Below are 26562 nucleotides of genomic sequence, written 5' to 3' on the forward strand. Positions count from 1 at the left end.
TTGTCCCAACCAAGAACCGTACTCTTCCGAGACGCGCGACTTTCTTACACAATAGTTTGTCGGACCGATTTCAGCGGTAGAACTGAAGTCTTGCCCATAAGTTCTCCTCCCCACGTGAAAAATACACTTTAGAAAATTAGCTACAGGAGATGTTTTAAAATTATTTTTGTGAGAAGAGGGAAGATCGAGCAATCAAAAGCACAACCGGCCAAATAAACAAGCAAAATACCCCCCCCCCCCCCCCTGGAGTTACAGGACACCTTCTTACCTAACAAGTCAAAAGTAATTGAAATGTCCAAGCAGGGTAATCAATAAGTATTGATCGGCTGGGAAGCGTCCGAAGGGAGTTATTATTTTATCCAGTGATAAATTTACCTTGATGGCGGTGAGGTTCAGCGACGGGAAGACATTCTGTTGGTAATCCGGGTCCGTGACATAGCGGATGAAGAGATCGCACCTCTCCTGGAGATAGTTTGCCGTCTGACTGCGGATCAGACTGTTTCCAAAGAGCTCCAAGAAACTCTCGCTTTTTTCTAGGTGGGAGGGGGGGGGAGAAATCAGATACGTAGAAAGATGGACACATTTCCCAATGTATTGGAGTAATGGTCAGAGATCAATCCCAGATTCCAATCCCATTGCAAGCAGAAATGATATAATAGAGATTCGAACTCCAGTGTTTGCTTTATCTAACATCTGGAACAAAGATATGTCAGGAAGTGTTTCTAGAGCGAGACAAAACATATTTTAGCGGAACATACAGCTGCAGAGCATTTGGGGATTCGCTTTAATCAATGCTGACAATTTCAATTCTATTTCTAAATGGTGCGGAGAGGCTGATGGGCGCATTACAGGTTTTAAAATGAGGTTAAACATGCCTTGATTGGACTTACGTGATGTTGAACTCTATTTTACCTTGTAAGCCCATTTGCTCCGGATTCTCGAGGGCCAGGGTTAAAAAAAGCATGGTCCGTGCCAGGAGCTCCAGGTCACTCTCTATTATGTAGAACTAGCGGGGTGAAAGATACAGATGGTTCAGCAGGAACGATTGTTCAATAAAAGCAGAAACTACATATGGTCCACGTATATTAAAAAGTTATTAACAAGCTTAGAAGGACCTCAGATGGGTTTGGGCCTCCATTCCAAATAGATCTCTGGCTTACAATAATTAGCCCACGGCGAGTCCAACCTAAACATCAACCTACTTCAGCCCTGGCCTTTGTGAGACCATTTATTCTTTGTTGATCATTGTTATTCCAACATCCAATACCCTACCATATCTCACGAGCCTGCTGCACATGCAGCCTGCAATGGAGGAGGTTCATCCATCTCCATGTTTCACAGAGGTGACAAATGCGCAAGAAGCAGACGACATGTTGAGATAGATATTCTAGAAGCACTAAGAGTCATTTCGTGAAGCTCTGGAGAGCATGATTCATGCCCAAGGAGGCCCCCGGTTATTTCTTCACATACCCAATATCAGGGTTACTCAGATGTAAACATGGCCCTAAACAGTCTCAATGACGATAGCGTGAGCGCTCCAGCGCCATCATCTTAATAGGAACATAGAAGTGTAGATTTTCTAGCTGGGAAATTTGTTTGGGATCCAGGAAAGCCGTATGCCCATCCCATGTATGCTTCAATTCCATTACATCTACTGGGAAGCTGTTCCACGTATCCACCATCCTCTCAGTAAAACGTCTTTACATTACATCTAAGACTTTGAGAACTTTAGCTTCAGATGATGACCTGGTTGTTCTAACATTTCTCCTCCTTCGCAATAAACTTCCCTCCCGTCCGTCGCAGGAAAACACATGGTCTTCACTTACGTTAAGCTTTCTTTTTGGCCAGCGGCGCGCCTGACAAATCGTCTTGAGGAGATGCCGGGCATCGCCCGCTCCCACTAGCAGAATGTTGAGTTCCGGCACATCATCATCAGAAGAAGACGACAGCTGTTGGATGGTACTCTGGAGACCTGTAGAGAAAAATAACGTGACCCTCTCTGTGGACAGCCGAGTATTCATATAGCGGAACTCTGAGTCTGAGTGTAACAAAATTGCGGATCCACACAGATCTCCACATTGTTAAGAGATCGAGGTAATAACACTTTTTAGAACCCAGCTCGTGGGTCGGGATTCCCATTATAACTGTCCAGTATGAGTAAAAGCTCCCCAGTTTAACTTCGCATCCATCTGGAATTAAGACCTGGGACGGGGAGCAGCCCCAGAGACGAGAGAATGGGAGTTGTAGCAACCGAGGCTAACTTGCGGGGCGCACATGAGCTCTTTACACGGAAAGCCTGCCACGAGACATACAGACAGGGGTTATCTGTCCTACATATTTAATCATCGGGAAATGACCAATATTTTGGATTGGGTAGAAGGATCTGTTGATGAACTGACGTGTTCATAGACTCGATTTGATTACAGCTGGAGATGCATGGACCGTTCCATTGCTTTGGGAGAGTTTGCATATGGAGGCATCTCATGACCTGTATCAGCAGAACAGCGCTGATGATGTCATACCCAGGATATTAGTTATTTTACTGACTCAAAAGGGAGTAAAGTGAGAAACCCCCCATATTTAAATTAATATACAATCGCAGTAACTGCATACAATGTATACAAATAACTTTTGATTTGTGAGTAAAGCTACTGGTGGTTGGGAACAGGTTTACAATGAGAAATGTTTTGGGTACAAATAGAGGGAGTCAGCAGGAGAGTTGCTGTTTCATCTCGCTCAAGTCGCTTTATTCTATGAAGGGCAGACCCCAGAGAGCATCAGCTGCAAGGATGGCCCCGTATAAAGTATAGTTAAATCAGAAGAATATCTAGAAAGTCCCCTGACTGGACTATACATCGTGCAGGGCCGGCTTCTTGCAGAGTAATTTGTCCAGGACGACCCATTATATAAACAGATGGCGAAGGCAGGGATTTGAATCCACAACTCACCCGCCAGCTTCTGCTTTAGTGAATAAACCCCTCTGGGTTATATGTAAAGATGGATTCCGGTATCACTATAGCAATCAATCGAGTGTTCGTGCTGATTGCACAATTCCAGCGGTTGCTATGGTGATAAGGCCGCTTTGCAAGTTTTCCATCAGAATCACTTAATAGGTAAACCCCGCTGTATTTGTAGCCAAAAATACTTCCTTGTTTTTGTTTATATTCTGTTTATAAACAAAGTCCTTCACGCTCACAAATTCTACCATAAATAAAGAAAATAAAAACAAATGGTAGCAGAATCCTGCAGTTTAAGAGGATTTAATATTAATATTACCAGACTTGGGAACTCTCAGGGTTTTTGCCCCAATCTCGGGGTCACACACTCCTTCCTAATCTCCTCCGCCGTGATTATATGTAATACTTTCAATTGGTGCTTTACTACCTGTATGTTATGGTGGATATCCCTGCTTGAATGCAGGTGAGTCAATTAACTTTATACTTAAATAGCTACAGGTCAAGGTTTCCATGAGGCGAGTAACTATATACTATAGAATCTTCACATTGGGCTATTAAAGGGTTAATAAGTCTCAGGGGCAGCTCATCTAGAAAGTTCCCAGTTATGGGAACTATGCTATATGTGGGTGATATATATATATATATCATATGATATATAATATACTGGATATACATATTATATAATATATACTTGTGGGTAACCCCTGAGCACTCACAATGCATCTGCAGATCCAGGGCAGGACTGAAGCCCCACCAGGTGGGATAGACCTCTCTTCTCCCTGCAGCAGCCATCGCACGAACTCTGTGAATAAAGCACATTATATATTAATATACTCGGTGCTGTACAGTCAGTATGCTACATGTCTCCAAACACCTAATAGCCTCCCCGCTCATCGTATATAAGCACGGTGTATTTTATACCTCACCCGGTACCTGCAACCGCAGAAACCACTCTCCTCACCCCCCTAGCAGCCGTTTTAAATATGTAACACGAACCACATGCAACCCACCTCGTTACTTTAAAGGCAGACAATGCGGCGTCCAATCAAGTGCCGGCATTTCGTGATTGACAGCGAAAAGGGCTAATGGAAGCGCAGCACCAGTCAGGAGGCGGGCGGTGCCGGTAGGTCCTAGCAGATTAGGTTGCAGCACAGGGAAGCTTTGCTGTCTCCATGGTAACCCAGAGAGGCTGGGAATGAATGTTTGGTTTCTGTAGTTGGATCTTTTGTTGTTTATTTGCAAAGTTTTTATAAACAGGAAATTCTACAGTAATTTCTTACAACTAATAAAATATTGTAAACTCTTTATTGATTAGTATTATTTAGTTATTTTTAATATTAGTAAACTTTTTTAGCACTATGATGTACCCATAGTTTTTGTTTTACAGACAATAATAATATTTTGGCTTTTTAAATAATAACAGTAATTACACATGGGATGCCTGGCAAAAACCGAGTATTTGTATTATAGTGATGAGATGGCAGGGTGGTCCTGGCCTGGAGATGGTCCTGTGACTCTTTGAGTTTTATTATCATTTTTATTAATATTATTATTATTATTATTATTATTAAATACATTTTCCCAGTGTGCGAGTTGGCCAGTTCTTGCCTGGAGATGGCCCTGTAACTCTTTGAGTTTAATTATTATTACTATTATTAATTAATACATTTTCCCAGTGTGCCAGTTGGCCAGTCCTGGCCTGAAGATGGCCTTGAAACTTTTTGAGTTTAATTATTATTATTATTATTACTATTATTATTTAATACATTTTCCCAGTGTGCCAGATGGACAGTCCTGGCCTGGATATGGCCCTGTAACACTTTGAGTTTTATAAATATTATTATTATAATATTCAATCACCATACCTGGGAACATTATGGCTCTGGCTGCACGGACCCCCCTTGTGAAATGCGAGCAGGAAACTGAAGTCGTTGGGCGGTCCGGCCGATGCTAACTTTGCTGGAAACACCGCTGTTTATAGGGGAAATGGGCGGGGCTTGGGGCGTGTCAGAAGCACCACTTCCCTCAGAGTCTCCCACAACACCCAACTCTCAAGGTGAACCAATCTCAAGGTGAAGGGGCAGATCCTTTTTGTGCTATTGCTACCAGTATGTTATGCTTGATATCCCTGCTTGAATGCAGGTGACTTAGTTAAGTGTATCTTTAAATAATGATAAGCCAAGGTTTCCATGAGGACAGGAATTAGAGCCATTTGGGTAACGCATTTGGCGAGTCACTACATAGAATCTTCATGGTGGTCTGTTAAAGGGTTAACATTTTAAGAGTCTCAGGGTCTGTTCATTTAGCAAGTGCCCAGGTATGCGCATGACACTGCCTGGATCCAAGAAGACGCCCCCCCCTTTACCTTCATCTTCCTTTGTTAAGCCTGCTGTAGGAAAAATTTTTCGTCATATCGTAACAACATGCATGGACGAGATGCCCAGATAGCCCAGTCTCTGTGTGCGAGATTTTATATGTTAAATATGCATACATTTTTTTGACCTGTTATACATGTGATGTCTATAAAGCAAGGGATTGAAGACGTTGCCTTGACCCTGAATCACCCTTTAACTATTTATAGATTTATCACTAATTTATATTATATTTGTGCTGGTCATATATAATAATGTGATCTTAATAGGCCCCAATGTCTTCATAAGCCGTGCCATTTCCCCCAGCGTGTGTGTAAACTTTCTGTATGGAAACGTTGCCTACCCCTGGCAATCCCAAAGTGACCTATGGTTCCAAGTTCCAAAAAGGTACCCCGAGTAGCTAATTTCTCCTCCCGAGTATTGCCCACACACTTTGCCCTTAGCTTTAACTGGTTTTTATAATCTATCACAGATTAAATGCTGTTGGTGGTCATCCTGATCAGTAGAGGGCAGCACTGAGAATGTGTCTACTTGCATTTTATGCGCTGCGATGGTCATTCTATCTGATTAGATCTTCTCTGTACGGTCCTGTGGCAGACAAGTGTTTTTAAATTCATCCACGCCACATAGACCATTTATATGACACAACGCCATTAACATTTAGAACTAAGCAGCTATTAGAACAATCGCGTGTCTGTTCATAACTACCCCAAGTACTAGAGGAAACATTAAAGTATATAGAGTTTGATGTACTTCCTATCTTCTGCTTGTTATAAGAGGCAAGAAGTAATGGGACATGATAAAGAAGAGGAGTGAAAACCAGTTAGCTTGAAGCTTTGCAGTTGGACGGCGTTTGTCTCACCGACCTGTAGCGTGTAGAATTCATAGATTACATAGTTTAAATGGCAAAGACCCCAAAAATAGCCAGTAATATTCTTAACTATGGTATATGTAAAGCAATTCATACATATATATATATATATATATACCGGTATATTATATGTATATTTTTATATTCTTCTCCATTGTTTTCTGTAAGAGTGTTTGTTGGGTTTAAATGTATTACATTGTTCTACAGCCGTAAAAGTCAGGATAATATGTATATAACAGCATAAAATGTGATAAATTAAATTTTTTAATATTCAACTTCTAAATACCTAAAAAATCCTGTCCTATAGCTAGACAATATATATATATATATTTTTTTTGGCAATCAGATGCCATATGCACAAATATTCAAGCTTGTGCTACATCTAAACACTTAAAACTAAAAGGAAAAAATCATATAAATATTTGGATTCATAAAAAACCCAGAACGATTGAACTTATTGAAATTTGTGTTTTTGGGGTTTTTTGAAATAAAATTTACACCATTTTTAAATATATAGCTTTCATTTATTCATTAACAGACAAGAGTTTCATTCAAATACATTAATATTAAAATATGTTCAAAAGGGAACTTTTATAAAGTACGGTGTTACTGCTATAACAAGGGATTCAAGAAAACTACAGAAGGGGAGGTGGGTCAAAAAAAGCTCTGTGTGGTTCATCACTGTGGTCCATTTTATTATGGATTTTTTTTGCCATATAATGTGTATAATAAATTTAGCGGATACATTTCAATAACAGCAAGTGTAGAAAAATAGGAACCACATGAGACATCATAATAAGGTTTGATTTCAAAACTAAAAAAACAATCCATATGGTGACACCCAGTAGGATGTATAATACCCCCTGACGCCATTACCTAAAAATGTTCATAAATTGTACAATATTTTTGTTGTGTTGTTGGAGGGGTGTTATTTATTATAATATTATTATTGAGGATTAAGGGTAATACACAGTTAGTGCCCGAGCAGAGAAATGATGTGGATGAACATCTCCCAGAGCTTCACATACACAATGCTAAGCAGTTATTATGTGATATTTCCAAAAAAAGCGATTTGTACAAGAGAAACGACCATTTCTTAAGGGCTATAGTTTAGTGTCACCAGAAAAATGGGTAAATCTAGAAAGCCTTGTGTCAACATGTAAGAAAAAGCAATGGACAATAACTTTTTAAGATGTGGTAACACGCATGAGTACGGAATGAGATGGAATTACAGGAATGAAAGGAATTAGTAGCCTCTCTTTACATTGGCAGTACTCTTACTGGTTCTCTCTGGAGTAAACTGGTGGGAATGGTTTCCCTTATCCATCCATGTTCCTATACCCATCACCATATGAGAAAAATGGAAACGGAGACAAGAGGTTATTATAATAGTAAAATAGGATGAAACATAGAGGCAGGTCTAATGCGAATGAATGATATCATACAAAACACATCAAATATGTATGGGAATACACGTTGTTAAATGCAAGCAAGGAAGGGATAAAGAGCATTAAAAAGACAGAGCCATACTGCAAGGAGTGTCACAATATCGTCATCACAAAATATTCTACTAAAGTATCAAAAAAGATAAAATTTGGTCCAGTTAATTCTGTACACAAAAAATTAATCACTTGTGATTGCAGTGATTCTCTTAGTAAACCCTGATGACTAATAAACCCTATTTATTGCCTGCGGCAAAGTCACGCCTGACTCGGTCTTCTTCTGCAGATTTCCCCGCTGAAAGCACCGTCATGGGATCGCTGAGAAGTAATTCCTAATGACGCAGGCCTGAAGACAATATCAAGTTATTAAGTATTTCTGGTAGAAGTTACACTAATAGAGTAAGGATATTTTGCCTGAGCTCCGGTGATTTAAATTCTATTTCAAAGATGTGTCTCATAAGGCTTCCGTTGGTCAAGTAATGATGAGCTGCTTGATCCTCCTCTGAGAACATCAGAGGTGAATAATGACCGGGCTCACATAGTATCTCTCACATGGGTTCACTGAAGGGCATATGATGGCAGATTGTGTTGGAAATGTTCTGTAGATCACAATTTTAGAAGTACTCAATATCCATATTTACCTATTCGAATATACTTTACAAAATACTGGTATATCCTTTGGTTTGAAATGTAACTGTGAAGGCTTGACCGAGGTCAACCAAATCCCTGGAGATATGAACCATGGCTCCTAAATTTATACTACCCATTTTTGTTTTTGGTTTACATGGATGTCTATCAATGCATCAATGTCTTCTAAAAATCCACCTGGCTTCGCAAATTCTGCTTGTATTCTAAATTGTGGATACATCTGTCTAGCCCAGGGTTGATGCTGATGTGGTCACTGTGTTCAGAAACGTGTTGGGAATCAGCCATGGGAAATATGAAAGGATCCCTGGTCTCCATTGTAAAAAAAAAAAAAAAATCCCTGCGTTTTCATTTCCAGAAAAAATCCCTGCATTTCCAGAAATGAAGCAGTAGTCAGTAAAAGAGACAGAATAGCCGTGGCGGCACCTTAATTATGGCAGCTCTTTTGGAGTCTGTGTGGACCACACGTTCTTGAGAATAGAAGAAGATCAGATCAATGTGTTCTCCTGCGCTCTGTGAAGTGAGTCGGTGAACTCAATATGGTCTGCACCGGCTACAGAGAAAGAGTGGTACAAGTGACGTAGGTCTATAATTTAGTAAATGCGCCCCTAATACCCGACATGGCATGGTCATTGTTTCGGTCTATGGTGCGGCGTGAGACATATACATGGAGCATGTTCCTTTGTTAAATAACGTCACAATACATTTGATGTTACGATAGCAGCTTTTTGATTTTAGATCACTCCTTGTAACCTCACTCATGGAATGCACTCGTTTCCCGCTACCATTACCCTGTTTTTCCCAACACATATCACCTGCAAAAATTAAAAATAGTAAAATGTTGATTGTCACAATCAGACCTCTGGAAACAAAGACATTCTTTTTTTTTAATATCCCCATCCCCAAGCCTTAAAAAATATTGTATTTTATTATTGTGACACCCCCAACGATGGTACCACTGGTAGCTCTTCAAAGAGGCATAATCCTTTTTCTACTACTTCAACCTATATAGCCCATTCAAAATTGGGTATATTCAATATATAAACATTTAATTTGCACCACTGAAGGTGCTGAATCCCTAAAATGAATTAAAAGTGCATGTTATGGCTACAAAATGATGATGTCAGCAAAGCTGGTAAAGATCAAGTCAACTGTTGGTCCATGCGTCATGTAAATATAAGTAGAAAGGGAATTAGGCTGGATAGATATACTTAACAGTGCAAAGAAAATACCTTTTGGGCAACAATTTTAAGTAATGAGCTCTGAGACATCTTAAAGGTGCTGAAGAAGAATATTTTGTGTTTTATTTAAATAGGAAAAATATTCTTTTTTGTAATAATTATAATAATTTATATCGTTAGGGACAACTGATGATTCAGATTCGTCTACAAAACATTTCAGCAAAGTCAGTACCCTTAATGCCAACCTGATCAGAGTCAATAACGAAACCTAAAAAAAAAAATGATTAAAAATGTAAATGATTTCTCTAAAATGCATAAAAATTAGTCAATCCTAACATATTAGGAAAAGATTGTTTTTAGTTTCAAGTATCTTTAGTTTTTATACTAAACCAGTTGACTTACTTCGAAAAAGGATACTGCCTCTTGGCCAAACCTTATATAAATATTTTAATAAATTTACAAATAACCACAAAACAGGAGGTTTTCTCAAAGCTATGTCACAGCTACAGCTTTGAACAAGTATTTACACACACAGAGGCAGACGTACTGATACTTGTTTGAGCGAGTATCAACCATGTGCCTACATTCACGCCCCACTCACACACAGGAAGTGACATCATGAGGTCTTCAGTCCAAGGGCAGCATCCACTTCCTCTTCTGGTTGTAAGGTGTGCCACTGGGCAATAGGCCTCCTGGGATTGGCTAACATATCAGACCAATGACGGAGCTCAGTCCCCGTAGCGTTGCAGCCCACAAAGACCTTTCCTATCGCCTCGTTCTTGCCCAGCTTGTCATAATCGAGAACTGTGAGAACCACTTGGACTTTCTGTAAATGAGAAAATACAGACGCCAAATGTTAAAGAAGGGGGTTCTTATTTCCCATTTCTAATAAATAACGGATGAAATGTATTATTACTACACATATACACATATTAAACCAATTCATTGTGTTATACATATTTCATAATATATCAATCATTTCACATCTCTATGCTTTTTTCATGTAGAGTTTTGATCCAGCACTACCTTGTTTTCGCCGTCCAAATGGTGATATTTTAAGCAAAATGCGTATAAATATAAAATGCCCGGGATTCTCCGCTAGCAGGATGACCGCTATAATGGGTGACTGAATGAGTAGACTAGATGGACCTGTAAGCCTATGGTTCTATGGCCTTGGTCACGTTATTGGACTTTTGTGCCTTAATAACAATCTAGTTTAAGGACAATTGCCCTGCTACGTAGGGGTTATAAAGTGCTATGGGCGCTTATTATTTATTCACATGTATTGACCCCTCACACTAGCCAAGATAGTAATGCTGTGGTTCCTAACCCAAAGTATTTTTCTATAAAACACCTTTTTATACTGTGTAGGAATCCACAATTTTTTATTTATATTTATTTAAACTTCTGAAACCCCTGAAGGCTTATTCACAAATACCAATGCTGGCCTGAATACGCTCCTTTTTTTAACATTTGACCGAGGACAATCATTGGCAACAAGCCAGGACGAGCTTAAATGCTAACCTTGCCAAGGTACCTAGCATCCCTGAATACTCAAAATGCGGTGTAATTAGGAACCTAAACTGGAACCAACTCAGGAGGTAATTAAGTTAAGCAGATTTATCTGGAGCTCAGTTTCTGAGACGAATTTGGACCAACTCTGGGAAAGGCATGGCTGGACTGCAAGTCCCATTAATGAATATCCACCAGTCTTTGCTAATTCGCCGCTATACATCCTTATATGTTACAAGATCATAATTTATTAATAACAGTGCAGCTCACCTGAATCTGTTCAAAGGGAACCTCAAAACTAAAAGATTCATTGTAATATGGATTTAGAGTGTTCTTCTTGATGGTTGTCTTCTTCTTCTTCAGTCGCTTTCCGTTCTGCATCAGATGAATCTTCACGTATGGATCTTGTAGAAAATAACATACGCAAGCACAGTTAAACACAAAAGAATTTGTTCTACAATGGTACACTCTTACATCTCTTAGATCCCATCCTTAAAATATCATGTTTGAAGATCATTACTTAAAACAAGAATAGGCTAACTGTCACAACTACACACCATTAATGACTTTAGACATTAGGCCATTAAGGCATCAAGAACATACTTGGGACAATACCAAGATGGTACCTGATACTCGCCATTCAAGTCAAGATTAACTCGCAACATAGCCTAGGAATCGTCCGTAACTGACATTCCTTATAATTTTTTTTTTTCTGATAAACAGCTTTTATCAAAATATAATAATATCTTAGATGTTACAAGGCAACCTCTTTAACTTTTATTCAATTCAAAATGTACTCTTCTTGGTGCCACAATCTGCTGGCTGTAAAATAATTTTGTTTGCCAACAAGGACCCAGCAACAAATTATACTTTCCAACTTTATCACTAATATTACTAACTGAAATATTACAAAAGGGACAGTTTCCATACAAAGCCAATAATCAAATGACTTGATAAAACGGTTTTGTGTATAATGTTTTAAATGTAGTAGTATTTAGAATGGCATGTGAATTGATATGACTCAGTTAATACAAGGCCACACATGGTCCTATTGTCTAGGGATGGAGCGACTACCGATACACAGAAAGTATTGTGATTTGTTAAGTATTATAACCAATAAGAGGATGCGAAAATCAGACAAAATCAGTTAAAAACTGAGCTGTTATTAAAGCAAACTAATACCTGTAAGCCTCCCCTGTCACTTTAATTACTATGTTCTAAATTAACCATTTAAAGCTAATATTCCCTATTTTATTCCCCAGCCTTAGAGACTTCAGGTCGCATTTGGCTATGGCCATTGCCCATGTCCCCTTCTACTACGTGCCCAAATAATGCAGTCACTAGCCCCACCGCCTCATGATGCCACTTCATCAGAAGAGGGAGAGTTTCAAAGGGACCGCCCTTAAGCGTTCCCAGCTTTGGTCAATACTCCTTGGCGATTGGCATACCCGGGAACTTCTGGGCTCCGGCTACCCAGAGCCTTCCCTTGCGGAATGTGGCCAGGACTGCCTACTGACGTCGGTGGGAGTTCCTGCTGGTGTCGGGGGGCGTTCCTGCTGACGTTGGGGGCGTACCCGCTGGCGGCAGCGGGAAACCCGAAGAATTTGGGTCTTGACCCGGAGAACCTGGAGAGTTCCCGGGTATAGCGATTGGGCATTCCGTACATAAACACATATACAACTAAATCATTTTAGGGTTAAAGTGTATTCTTCCATTACAATGTGTCCATACATGGTACGTAAGCTCTACACACTTCCGTTGATGTAATAAAGCCACAATATGAGTCTCGTGTAACGAAAGCCGAGTCTCTTTTACATTATTCTCAAAAACCATATTCTCCAAAACAAAACATGTTTGCTTTGAGATTGCCTTGGGAGAGTTTTACTCTACATATAGTTTGTTAAAATTGAAATTTTAGTTCTATAAGCTTTATTCTGATGCAATGGTTTTTTTTTTTAACCCCAAAGTTTAATTCCAAGGTCTGAATCAACAAAATCTAGTAAGCAAAGCCTGAAAGTATTCATGTCATTTATTCTACATTTTCCTTTACTGTGATACAGCGACTGCATCGATGCCCCCCCCCCCCCGGCTCTCAAGGTATCATCACTGGAGGAGCCAAGTAGGTCAGCGTGTTGAGAACATTTATCACTTCAAAGCATTAATAGTTGATTACATTTTAGAACATTTGGGTTACTCACCAGAAAGTCCTCCTACATCCATCTTTTTCAGATTCTTGGCTTCCAGGACAATGACGGTGAGCTTCCCGGCTGTGGGCACATATCTCAGAGAGAAACAGATGTCTCCCAACTTTTCTTGCTACGGGAAACAGAATTCGATGATGAAACCTTATGGCCGCTTCTGTTACATGACGTTGAGGGGTTTAGTCATTAAATAAGGACTTCACATTTTCACTAATTCCTAAAAGTGAACTTCTCATGTAAGAAGAAGGACGGGGCAATCCCTGCATAATTCATAGTATGAAGGGCAAGTTGGGTTTTGTTTTTTGTTTTTTTTTGCAAAAGACGCTCGGAATGTAGATGGCCAAAGAGTTAAGAAAGACCCCAAGAGGGCAAACGCTTGGCCAAGCTCTAAACAAATATGCTTTTTGGAAGAATTCCATTGGTTGCTATGGTAATAAGTAGACTTTTCAAATTGTCCACCATAATGACCATTTATACACAGCCCTCTATTCTGTAAAAAAAAAAAAAACAAAACAGAAAAATCTCTTTTTTTTTGTTTTGTTTTATAGGTTCTCCCCATCTTTTAGGGAGTTTATTATTTTAAGGATTAGCTGCTTTGCTATACACTGGTCGTTATCCGTCCAGTTTTCTTCCCTTTATATGGTTAGCAATTAAAATTCAAAAATGTATTTTTTCACAGATAATTGATTATTGAATAACTAATGGGTGTTGTTTTATTCACAAATTAAGCGCTTTGTCCTAATTTTTTCTTTTTCCTCTATTCTGTATATTGTACATTATAGATAATTCTATTTGAACTTTATCGGGCTGCACTAGATAAGCTTTCAACCAGCGTTACGTCTTTTTTTATGTTCCTGAATCGACAATAACCGAATGGTACAGTTTGCTGGTTTGATGATGGCCTCCCAAGAACTGTTTTCTATGCGCTTTCCTGGAACGCAGGTGAGAAACTCATCAAAATCTCCTCTCACCAAGTAATTGGTGATTAAAAAAAGGAGATGCTCATAATACGGTAATTGATTAGCAGAGAAAAAAAAAAACGAATGTCACAGCAAAAAAAAAAAAAAAACTACACACATTACAATCTGCAGGGAGCCTATTAATTTAAAGGTAAATAAGCCATCACTACTCACTGGGGATTCTGTAAATGAAGGAAATGCACGTACCGGCATGCTCCGGGACATATTTATTTAATAAATGGAAAAAAGAATGATGGCCATTTTAATATTTTTCAATACAGATTAGCAAAAAAAAAAAAAAAAAAAGTGAAAATAATTCATTAACCTGACCCGTGCTTAAAATGTTTGCACAGTGACATTTTGTGAGACCAACAACACAATGCTTATGCTATTTTAATTTTAGCAGCCCAAAATGACTTCAATTAGTTGCTGGAGTGGGAAATGCCAGCTCGCCATGCATACACATTAACCCTTACATGTCTTCCCTATTTCTATAAGAGAGGATCGTCTCTCGGCGTTCTGTCTGAATGGCTGAAACTCAAGCTGACTTCATCAATATGCATCTAAAGCAGATTATTGGGGAGCAATATGTCAGAATAATCATAATATGGGGCGAGTCTTCAAATAGCTAATGAAAACCATACTAGATATCAGTGTAGAATTTGGCAGGATGGCTGACAGCTGGAGTTATGTCCCAGGCCATTGTGGCCAATATCTCGCTTTAGGACTGCCGGCAGCATTTGCTTGCACTGTGTTTGAATTAGGCACTATTCATCCGGAAAAGCGCTTGACATGTGGGTGTGGATGGAACGTTCCATGATGTCATGGTGCCAACCATAAAACGTAGTTGGAGGGCAACATGATATCATGCTGCTGCCCATGCATTGTGGGCAGACTACTGAATGATGTCATGGGTGCACCTGCATCCCAGCTCGTTATCATTATAGGTATGGAAGAAAAACTTTGTCTTCTATCTCAAGAGCCAAAGTTATGGGAAAGTTTTAACTAAATTTAAATGGATCAAGACCTCCAAGACTGTAAAATAACACCAAACATGGATATGAACAGTTCAATGTGATCACCGCCAGCATATCACATTTCTAAACTGCGTAACTGTATTCATTATCTTCAATTCTATCAGTTTTCACTTCCTACATTTTTCTTCATCAAGAACAGTTTGAGATATTGTGAGATTTACTTTAAAAGGTCAACTAAAAAATGGCACACAGTGTTTTGAGAATCCATTACAGTATCCCATCAGTGCTTTTAAAATGAAAAATAAAAATGAAATGCCGCCTACTGCACCTTTTGATGACATCACATTTCTTAAGTGCTGCAAATTGAATGGCAAAACAATTACTGGGTCTACTCTAGCCCGGGTTGTGTACCTGCAAACACAAGGGACCTCGTTTGGTAAGAGTGAGATGATCCTTACCTCTTCCTTCTCTGCCGACTGCAGATCTTGCCATTCCTCGATGACATGGGCCAAATCCACGGTGTTCATGTGGATTCTGACTTCCCCAATAGCGTCGTGTTTGGAGAAACGATCAAAGTCATACACAGACATTACTAATGTCTTCCCTCCAAGCTCTGCATAAGGAATCTATAAAATAAAAACGAGACACAATATATATATATATATATATATATACACACACAATATATATATATATATATACACACTATATATGTATCTATATATATATATATATATATATATATATATAGATATAGATATATATATATATAGATATATATATATATTGGAACGAGTACGCAGTACAAATGGCTTAAATAGATATATATATATATATGTTCTCACTTACAAAATAATTTTACATTTTTGTTATATACTAATTGGCCTGAAACGTTTATTATTATTATTATTACACATATTACTGATTACTGGGGCTTGAACAGGTAGGATTAATTTTGCATTAGATTATTATCGCATCTGCTCCTCTAGATGCAATATAATTACCATAAATAATTCACAGCTCTCTGAATAAATTAAGCCGATCGTTAAGCATTTCATCATTTGGTGGGTTACTGAGAAGAAACCTCATATAAATTGGAGGGTTTATTCCATGCCATGAACTGTGAAGGAATATTGCGTCCAATTGGGGACAGCTGGCACAATTCACCTTAAAAGTGAAAGACTCGTTGAATGTTGGGTTTAGAGTTTTGCGGTGAACTTTGGTTTCATACTTCTTCTTTTTGTCTGGAAGAAGGTACACTTTGACGTAAGGGTCAGAAGTTCCACCGATGTCCAACGCTGGTAGATCAGCCGCCTGTATGATTCCTACTATGAGCTGCATAAAAAGCAAAGCAGATATCATTGCATATCCTGCAACAAAACAGTATATAACACACATATTATTGACTATAGGTTATACAACCCGTATATATAAACATTAACAATATGAGTGTGCTGAGTCATCCAAGTCTCCATAGTTTCCTTCCACCTGAAGCTGCACGTCCTTTAAACGTGGAGCACTGACATATGATGTCATATCTCAGCGCTCAGAAGAAGAATGGTGTCACAGAGGGCATTGCCCTTGGAAAGGCCTAGGGCAACGCCGAAGACTAATACTGCAACTGGTTGTAATTGCTAAATACTTGATTCAAGCATCAGAAACCAGTCCAAAATAGTGCATCTCGAAGTAGCCATCACGCAATCAAATTAAAAGAATTACTTTATTGCAACATTTTACAATCAATTAAACAAATAGCGCCCTCCAAATATGCATTTGATACAGTACCTTGGTGATACCCTTTGGGAAATGTTATTTGTTTAATTGATTTTAACATTTTCCAATAAAGTCTTCAAGTTTTTATTTAAATTCTGCAATGGATCCATGATGACAATTTTCTTGGACATCAAAATGACATCATGGGAGGATCTGTTTTTTTTAAACCAAATACTAGCCACATGAAACAATGATACTGTTGGGTTTAGTGTAATTCAATCAAAATAGTGCCAAACCATAAAACATTATTTTTTAATACCGTATTTGCTCGTTTATAAGATGACCCTGATTATAAGACGACCCCCCAAATCTGAATATTAATTTAGGAAAAAAAGAAAAAGCCTGAATATAAGACGACCCGATAGGAAAAAAGTTTTACCAGTAAATGTTAATTCATGTAAACTATTTTTTTTTATAAAAGCTAGAATTGAGAAAAATATTTTGGTTTTATTTCCTTCTATTTTTCAACCTGCCCCCAGTTATGCACATCTGCCCCAGAAATGCCTTATACCCCCTATATGCCACTGTGTCCCATGATATGCCTTTTAACCCTCTAAATGCCACTGTGCCCCATGATATGCCTTTTAACCCTATATGCCACTGTGCCCCATGATATGCCTTTTGACCCCCTATGTGCCACTCTGCCTCCAGAAATGCCTTATACCCCTATATGCCACTCTGGCATTTAGAGGGTTAAAAGGCATATTATGGGGAAGAGTGGCATATAGGGAGGTTTAAGGCATTCAGGAGGCAGAGTGGCACATAGGGGGTCAAAGGGCATTTCACAGAGCACTCTGCCTCCAGAAATGCCTTATGCCCCCCATTTAACACTCCCCCGCCCCCCCCCAAACTTACCGGTGCTTCTGACTTCCCTGTCATGTAGCCGGGGCAGCGTGTAGATCCCACGCACTTACGCTGCAGCCGGAAGGAGGCGTGGCTAGCAGCGGGGGTTGTCTGCGTCCATCGCGCAGACCTTCCCCGACTGTCAGAGATCAGAGTTCTCCGCACCGGTGGCGGTGCCGCACCAGTGCGGGGAACTCTGATCTCTGACAGCCGGGGAAGGTCTGCGCGATGGACGCATCTACACGCTGCCCCAGCTACACACCGGGGACTCAGAAGTACCGGTAAGTGGGGCGGGGTGGGGGGGACAGGAGGATCCAGGTCCCCTGCAGCCGCGGGGAATATGGATCTTAGTCGTCTCATAGTCTTTATTTGAGGTCTGATTATAAGACGACCCCGATTATAAGACGAGGGGTATTTTTCAGAGCATTTGCTCTGAAAAAAACCTCGTCTTATAATCGAGCAAATACGGTAATTTATAAAGGGCAGGAAAAATAGCATGTTTCGGGTGTATGCCTGAAAAAAGCTCAAGGAAGTTAACTGCTCTTTCATACAAAAATATGTATAGTATAAAGTAACCTGGTCTCTGAACCCTTCCACCTGTAGAAAATGTGTTATACCTGTCCGGTCTGGAAATCAAAATCCAGGGAGTACTGCAATTTCCCCAGCTTTTCCTGGGGCTTGTCCTCTTTCCCGTCATGCAAGGAAGGATCCAGATCTTCAACATCTGGTTGAACCTGTGCATAAAATAAAAATTTTATTATCAATAGGTATCTAGGTCAGTTTCAGCAATGTTAAGTAGGTAAACGATGTTGGACGAGAAGGTCCAGCTCTCAATCTACGTTCCAGTTCATCCTAAAGGTGTTTGATGGGGTTGAGGTCAGGGCTCTGTGCGGCCAGTCAAGTTCTTCCAACCCAAACTCATCCAACCAGGGCCGGCCCAAGGCAAAATGCCACCTGGGGCGAATTTTAAAATGCCGCCCCCCCCTTATCTATCCTTCCTCTCCCTCCAACCCCCCCATTATCTACCCTTCCTCTCCCTCCGTCCCTGCCGCCCCCCCTTATCTACCCTTCCTCTCCCTCCGTCCCTGCCGCCCCCCCCCCCATTATCTACCCTTCCTCTCCCCCCCCCCCTTGTACTTACCTTTCAGCAGTCCTGCGGCGAGTTTCCCTGTTCGGTCTCGGTGCCGGCTTGTAATGCTGAGCGCGGGAAATCTTCCGGCACTCAGCATTACAAGCCGGCACCGAGACCGAACAGGGAGAGAGAGGGGCGCCGAGCGGGTACTGACAGCTTGGTAAGCGAAAACCACTCGGTGCCCTCTCTCTCTCTTTTAAAAAAAAAAAAAAAAAAAAAAAAGGGCTTGGGGGGGCAAAGTGGTTGCCCCACTCGGCTCCATTGTCGGGCCGGCCCTGCATCCAACCATGTCTTTACCAAACCGGTGCCACAAAGCTAGACGCTTACAAATGTCTTTGTTTACCCTTTACTGAAATTGAGGGACCTAAACCCTGGAACACCATTATCCCTTCTCCACCAAACTTTACAGGTGGCACTATGCATTCCACTTCCACTTCACAATAATAGCAATTACCGCTGATGGGGGCAGACATTTCACACACTGGTAAAGGTGGCATCCTATGACAGCGCCATGTTTAAAGTCACTGAGATCTTCAGTATGACCCATTCTATTGCCAAGGTTTGGCGATGGCTGCCTATGTGCTTGATTTTACACAATGTGTGTGGCTGAAGCACCTAAACGCAATAATTAGGAAGGGTGTCCACATATGTTTGGTCATGTTGCGTAAAAAAATCTTTAGAACACAACTGTGACAGACAAATGCCGCTCACTACAGCCGTACGCTCCGCTTTTGCAATCTTGCGGCATTCAACCACACACTAAGGGATTGGATCTGCCACATCAGTGGACTGTAAAGGTTAAGCGGCCTCCAACATCGGGCACTGGCCGATCGTGCATTTGCCTGGTGTGTCAGATGGCCAGTCCAGGCCTGAGCTAAATGGTCCAAGTACTGGTTTACAAATTTTAAACAAGACAACCAGATACGTCTTGTGCTGTTACTAGCCAAAGGAGAAAAAAACCCATCGTGCGGTTACAACTTAATGTATGCACTTGGACGCTTACAATACATATCATTAAAACTGCATATAGTTGCTGGGAATATCCTTTTTAAAAGTCTAAAGCTAAAGTTGCTTTTAATTTACCGGTATTTTTGTGAACGGAAAATAAACATCTTGTTCTGTTGATACGTTTGGTGCACAGCTAGAGTTCTGTGATCACGCCGTCACTAGTACTGTGGTCACCATGTTGACAAAGCAAACGCTTTGATAGTAGAAAATCAATATTGTTGTAGTTTACGTACATCATTTAAAGTACATAAAGACGTTTAAACATAATAGGAGCCTAAAGGTAACACACCAACAGAAGTAATAAGATTTAAAGTTTACAGGCTCATATAACTATCTCCTACCCTGGTCCTACACAGAAGGAACATCCAATTAAACCTGACGCCGTCCATCAGCACCTGGAATTCCACCAAACCTAATAAAATGAAGTTACCATCGCCACAAGCAGCTCAAGAAATAGTACGCAACCTGGGTCACGATCTCCAATGGTGACTTTCCACAGGGTCATATCATTGATGACCTGGATCCTTTCAGAAACATATTTACCGGGCTAGCGGTTGATGGATGTCCATGTCTAAATGAAGAACATCGCGTCTAAGTTAGTTGTGCCAAGGACATCATTGATGTCAATGGGGGCATATTTGGGCCAAGCCAGACTAGAGTGGAAGTGCCAGTGAGTTAGTACTCCTTCTCCTGCGAAACCGACAGACTGTCCCTCTCGGGCAATCAAGACCCCGGTGTGCCCCTGCTGCAATATGCCGTCACACACAGAGGTCCCTTTTATGAAAGCAACCACCGGATAACACAACAATCTACCCGGTGGCTATAACATACATTCATACAATGGCCAACCCTAGACTAACCCTATGTCCATAACGAGTTCTAAAACGAAAAGCTTTACAAGGGAGGAAACGAGACCTGATGTGAAAATGAGGTCATCAAAGTCATGGCAGGCCGGGTGAACACGGAGAGAAAAGAACAGGCGTGAGGCATGACAGAAGTGACTAATGAGCATGTACTGTACGAGCAGCGAAGTTACATTTAATTTCTAAAATGAAGGGAAACAAGATCGAGGAGGACGAAAAAGATAATTTCATTTTCAAGCCATTGCGGAATTCCCATGTGAAATGAGATGTCAAAGAACCGTATGGAGGGGGGGCATGTTTATATTTTGCAGCCAAATAAAGGCATTTCATTTCAGTAGACAAAGAGCTAGATATTTGGTGACAAAAACGTACATTCTGCAGGCCAAAGCGGCTGCTGATGCCAAGCGTTTTAACTTATCTAACGGCCAATTCATAAAAAATATTTGTGAAAATAAATTCTCAATTCCGATTATTATTTTTTTTTTACAAACTGAGGACAGATAATTGAAAAATATTCATCATTTTAAATCGTGTAATCAGTCTCAATGTGCCAAACAAGGGCAGTTCTAGTTTTTTAGGGGCCCTAAAATACATAATAAAATAACACCTAAAGGACTCGGCGTACTCCAAAAAAAATAGAGCTTGACCAGCAGTCGCATGCCCTCGCACCGGACCCCACATACAAAACATTAATGCATGCAGTGGTTGCAGTAATCTAAGTGAAAAGGTGGTTGCCATGGAAATTGAGGAAAGTTCCTATGCAATTAAACCATCAGAGAAAATAATAAAATGGCTGAGCATAGAGCAATGTTGGCCATCTACGCAGTGGGCATTTGCTAGCCAGCCTGGGCCAGTACACAAGTGTATCGTTGTAAGAATGTGTATTCTTTTTTGTCCTAAGTGGTGTTTCTTTAGTATATTTATGGCATTAAACCCTATTTTATGTGCGTGGGCCCAGCCATATTTCTTGTACATGGGGTATGCCTGCAATCGACATGTATGGAAAACTACATACATATCATACATTTACTAAGGTGGGGTAGGGGCTTTTCGTTAAAAAATGTTTTATTTCGGATATTTGTATTATTTAGTTTTGTATATAGAGAGCAATAATGGGGGGGGGGATTATGTTTCCATATTTGTACCATTATATTGTGGGATGATTCAAGCTCTATCTGTACTTGAATATGGATTGAGGGGTGCACCGAACAATGAAAAGAAGCTCCAGTTTATGGGGAGCAATTTGCCCCGACTAATGAAAGAGAAGAAATGGTTTCATATCAGAAATGAAGCTCTGTGGGGTTGGACGATACACCCTTTGCTTGACCGAAACATTGTAGAAAGTGTGAAGTTATGGATGAGAAGTAACTAAACAGATAACCAGTGGAAGGATGGCTTAAATCCACCGGCTCGTATTATCACTGCCGCCTTGCCAATTTATCTTCGAATTTCAGAGTAAGTGCTCCTTCAGCTCTCACAACATATTGGCAATTTACTGCCGTCTGACAAACGGTGACAGTAATGAGGCATCACAATGACAGATGAAAAGGTGGGTACAAGTCTCGTGCGCCTCTGAGTGTTATGGTACACAGTCCATCCAATAGAAGACCGCGTCTGAAAATAAATATTCCTATGCTCGATCAGAGGACACCTCTCGCTCTCAGATATGTTGGAAATGCTCCAGAATACGTCACTGTCAAGGAGAACCCAATACCTTGATATGCAGAAATAATAATATCTCCAAACCTCTTCGGAGAATTAAACACAAATTCAGAATGTAAACGCAGCAAAGGCATCAGATAAGGTTCACGACAAGGAACAGAAAGACACACGAACATCTTATTTCTGTCTTACGTTTTTGTACTTTTTCTAATGACTTCATCACACTAATGACTTTGAACCAGTGACACGTCTTGGTTTTTTTTTCCAGTTCATCTCCCCATCGTTATTTTAATTGACCTGCATTTATAGTGTAATGCTGATGGAATGTTATCTCATATGCCACTATTTCGCAATAAGGGGTGCCAGGCTAGCGCAGGCCAACGTGGATAACAAGTTACCTTGTCGATGTAACTCTTTCCCAGGTCCTTCACCTCCTTCATGTTAATTTGGGCTTTCACTTTATCTTTGCCCTTCTTCCCCTTCTTCTTCTTCCCACAGCATTTCTTGCAGATACAAAAACAACAACATACTAGGAGCAAGCCGGCTACTATAAGGATGGTGGCCAAAGCCCACGGAGGAACTGATTGGAAAACACAAAAGAAAAACAACAATTTAGATAAATTCTTCTCACATATAAATCCTTTAGAAAACATGATTCATATTAGCCATAGGATTTACGGTATATTGACTATAGCGGAATAAAGCAATATTATTTCTATAAATAAAATGTCCTCCTGCATACCTAGGAACCATTAATCCTTGTACGAGATAAGGAACCCATTCCGATAGAACAGATGACTTGAATGTGATCTATGATTTAAACCATGAGCAAATCGGAATTTTTCATCAAATGATTTATTTAGAGAAGAGCGTGGTGGACATGTTCATCCCACCAACGTTTCCCCGAGCTCCATCCATCTCCCTGCCTACACACACACAACTCCTAGGCAAATAAAATGCTGCCATTAGTGACTAACGTCCATGATCTGTGGGAGGCATCCCTAAATAATCTGAATGTCTCTTGGGCTATGGGTCTTTGGATTTGGTAAAATGCTTGGTGGTCTTCTAGTTAATGTTTCCTCTTGAAGATATGGGAATAAATAAATGATGAGGTCTTCAGGGTTCTCCAGGCAGGATTCATGATACTCCTGGATTTTGGTCAGGGGTTTGGACTATTCTACTCTGGACAGAGAGGACCTCCGGGCCCAAAATGTTGGTCACTGTTAAGAAGCTTGCAGTTCCATCACTTAATTTGCACCGTTCAGTGGTTATATCCTTTTTATCGTCTAATTAAAATTCCCTGTGAGTGGCATTCTCGGGCATCCGATATTTTGCACGCTTGTGTAAGCATCTGTGAACGTTTACGGAGTGAGAATGCGTGTTCCGGTCATAAACTCTGCCCTAATTGAGGTTGATGTTGCTAACAGATTTACTCGATGATGATCGCCACGAATCATGGGACCAATGTAAACAAAATCACGTATTTTAGATAAATCCAGAACTTTTTTTTTTCATTTTTGCAAAATAGTGGTGTCAGAGCCTGGTGGGCGGCTGACATTTCATGTTCCATAGCGCAGACAGATGTTTCTGAGCAAGGGACTTTCGAGGCATCATTTTATGTTTAATGTTACAAATTACTCAGGTGCTATCAAAATATCCTGTTTTCTTCACACATGAGAATGATGAGTATCCAGCTGGCACGTGGATCTGGAAATGATGTTCTGTTCTCTGCAAACTATCTGGCTTAAACCCTTTAGCAGCAAAAAAACATGAAAGGAATATACATGGGGTATTAACCTGATCATTGCCAGAACGCAATCTAAGGCTAGGGTGACAACGTCTAAAAGGAACAGCTGACAGCCCCACTAAAGAAAAATGAATGTTAAAGAACTCTGCGAGTACCTTAATAAAGATTCTTAAAAAAAAAAAAAAAAGAAGCCACACCTTCTCAGCGGTCTGACAATTCTAGCCACCGATTGGCTCCTTGAAGCAGTCAATCAGTGGCAGGAAAATGCTCCCATTGAAATCAATAAGAATACTTTCCAGGCAAATGGAAGGACTGAACAGACCCACTCCCCGCAGTGTTTGTCGACTCGGCACTGGAGCTGACTTGCATTAACGGGGGGACTGGTAAAGGGACAAATGCATATGGGGGATTCTAAAGCTGTACTACACTCAAACACATCTATTATATACCCACATATACTGTATATACTGTAGGTTAGTCTCGAAATTCAGCTTGTTAGAGGCTTAGACTTGTTCACATGTTCAATCTGGATATGTTACTGTTGTAGAATACATATACATATATATATATATATATATATATACACATATATATATATATATACACACACACATATATAGATAGATAGATAGATAGATAGATAGATAGAAATGAATATTTATTTAACAGTAATTATTTTAATTATTAATTATTATTAAATTAACTGAGAAATGGAAAGGCCGAAAACGGTGAATATGAAGACATGGGTTTAGTGGAATGATCACTTACCTTTCCTAGCATGATCTTAGAAAATGAAAATGAGAGCAAACAAAAAAACAAGGAAGAATAGCAAAATGAATGAGAGAATGAAATGAAATCCAACTACACAGAAAACAGAGAAGTAGCTGAAACGATAATGCACATTTTTTTTCTGCACGTTAGTATAATTGACCAAATTATTCTTAATGCTGTTGGTAATTGTGTTCTCTCTGGTTTATTTTCTGGAATGATTCAATTTATTCTGAAGCAGTGCGATAAATCATATATAAATAATGATTATTTTTTTTGCTTAAAGGGGTTACCAAGTATCTTACTGGTTTCCTAGTTTTTCAATGGTATTTTTAGTGGCGAGGCACAAAACTGCTTGGCACTATTGCTCTGAAGGGGTTAAAGAGTGCCCTATTACCTTAGATTATGCAACCCTTAAATTCTAGGTTTATAAATTATTTATTTGAATTAAAAAATATACTGTATATATATATATATATATATATATATATATATATATAGTTAAATAATGAAAAACATATAGTTTGTCTCTTTCCATCTACAATAGAGCATGTTTACCTAAAAAGGGTATTATTTTTAGTAATTTTTTAAAGCACTTGTAAATTGAGTTCTTAGAGGGTCATTAATAACGTTCTAGTACAGCCGACCGACTGTGTGCCTCGTGATAAATGTACCTTTTTAAATCTATGAGTTCCCTTGAAACTATGGAGCCATAACAATTCAATGTGGCAATCTTTCCAAAGTAGACAAATTGAGATTTATTGATTCCTACAGCACACAGAAGTCAGGGCCCCGTGTTTGCCACACTTTGAACAATTTTAGCTGTCATCCGCTGTAATATAACTTCTAAAACAAAGGTTATTTTACTCACTTGGCAATTTGCTCAGTTCATTCATAAATTTGTCCTTCATGTCCGAGAAGACATTATGCTTGGTTGGCATCTCCGTGACATTTTGGTGGAGCTCGGGGGACACCGGCGGGAGCTCAGTGGGCTTCAGGGCAGACCTACGCTCCGGGTTCATTCTGGAGCTGTGAATACAGTTAAATAATTAAGATGTATAACAAAGCCGGTATTTTTGGGGCTTGAAGAAAATGGAAAGTAAAACAATTTATGTTTCAGCATCTCCAATGGACCTTGGCCAAAAGTCCATCATATGAATAAACGGACCCTGTCCATATCTTAAAGGCACTGTAGGTCGCTTAATACGTGGACTTGCAAGAAAGAAGAAGAGGAAAGAACAAATCGTAGGCCTAGAGACCATTAGTGTTTCGGACTGTAGCCCTTATCAAGAGGAAGGTGCACACAATTCTGCTGGTCCACTTGTGTACGTACACAACAGATTGTAACCCGCTGGAAACCAGCTTATTGTTATTTATTATTGATACATCATAACCATAACATTATGACCACTGACAGGTGAAGTGTCTTTTTATTATGGCACCTGTCACTGGGTGGGATATATTAGGGAGCAATAGTCAATATTTCATTCTCAAAAGTGACTTTTGACAAGGGCCAAATTGTGTTGGTGAGACAACTGGGTCAGAGCATCTCCAAAACTGCAGCTCTTGTAGGGTGTTCCTGGTCTGCAGTGGTCAGTATCTATCAAAAGTGATCCAAGGAAGGAAAAGCGGTAAACCGGCAACAGGGT

General features: G+C 39.9%; 2 protein-coding genes across 2 annotated transcripts in view; both read right to left on the minus strand.

The window, feature by feature from the left end:
• LOC149274403 (dynein axonemal assembly factor 3-like) overlaps positions 1-3749 on the minus strand; it is an 18254-nt gene extending 14505 nt beyond the window's left edge. Inside the window, exons 1-4 of the mRNA XM_089505541.1 lie at positions 3674-3749; positions 1827-1972; positions 913-1006; positions 376-533 (exon numbers count right to left, since the gene is read on the minus strand). Of these exons, the coding sequence (XP_089361667.1) occupies positions 376-533; positions 913-1006; positions 1827-1972; positions 3674-3749 (474 nt within the window). The remainder of the gene's footprint in view (positions 1-375; positions 534-912; positions 1007-1826; positions 1973-3673) is intronic.
• Positions 3750-10084: 6335 nt separating this feature from the next.
• Positions 10085-25854, minus strand: LOC149274404 (synaptotagmin-1-like). Its single transcript, XM_089505547.1, has 8 exons — positions 25785-25854; positions 22797-22978; positions 18351-18467; positions 16285-16452; positions 15576-15743; positions 13179-13296; positions 11251-11384; positions 10085-10294 (listed from the first exon to the last, which is right to left on the minus strand). The coding sequence occupies exons 1-8, from the start codon at positions 25852-25854 to the stop codon at positions 10085-10087; spliced, it is 1167 nt and encodes a 388-aa protein (XP_089361673.1).
• Between the last annotated feature and the right edge of the window lie 708 nt (positions 25855-26562).

This window comes from Sceloporus occidentalis, unplaced genomic scaffold (assembly GCF_023333645.1).
Source record: "Sceloporus occidentalis isolate IW3139 unplaced genomic scaffold, rSceOcc1.0.p SCAF_333, whole genome shotgun sequence".
In the NCBI taxonomy this organism is placed as follows: domain Eukaryota; kingdom Metazoa; phylum Chordata; class Lepidosauria; order Squamata; family Phrynosomatidae; genus Sceloporus; species Sceloporus occidentalis.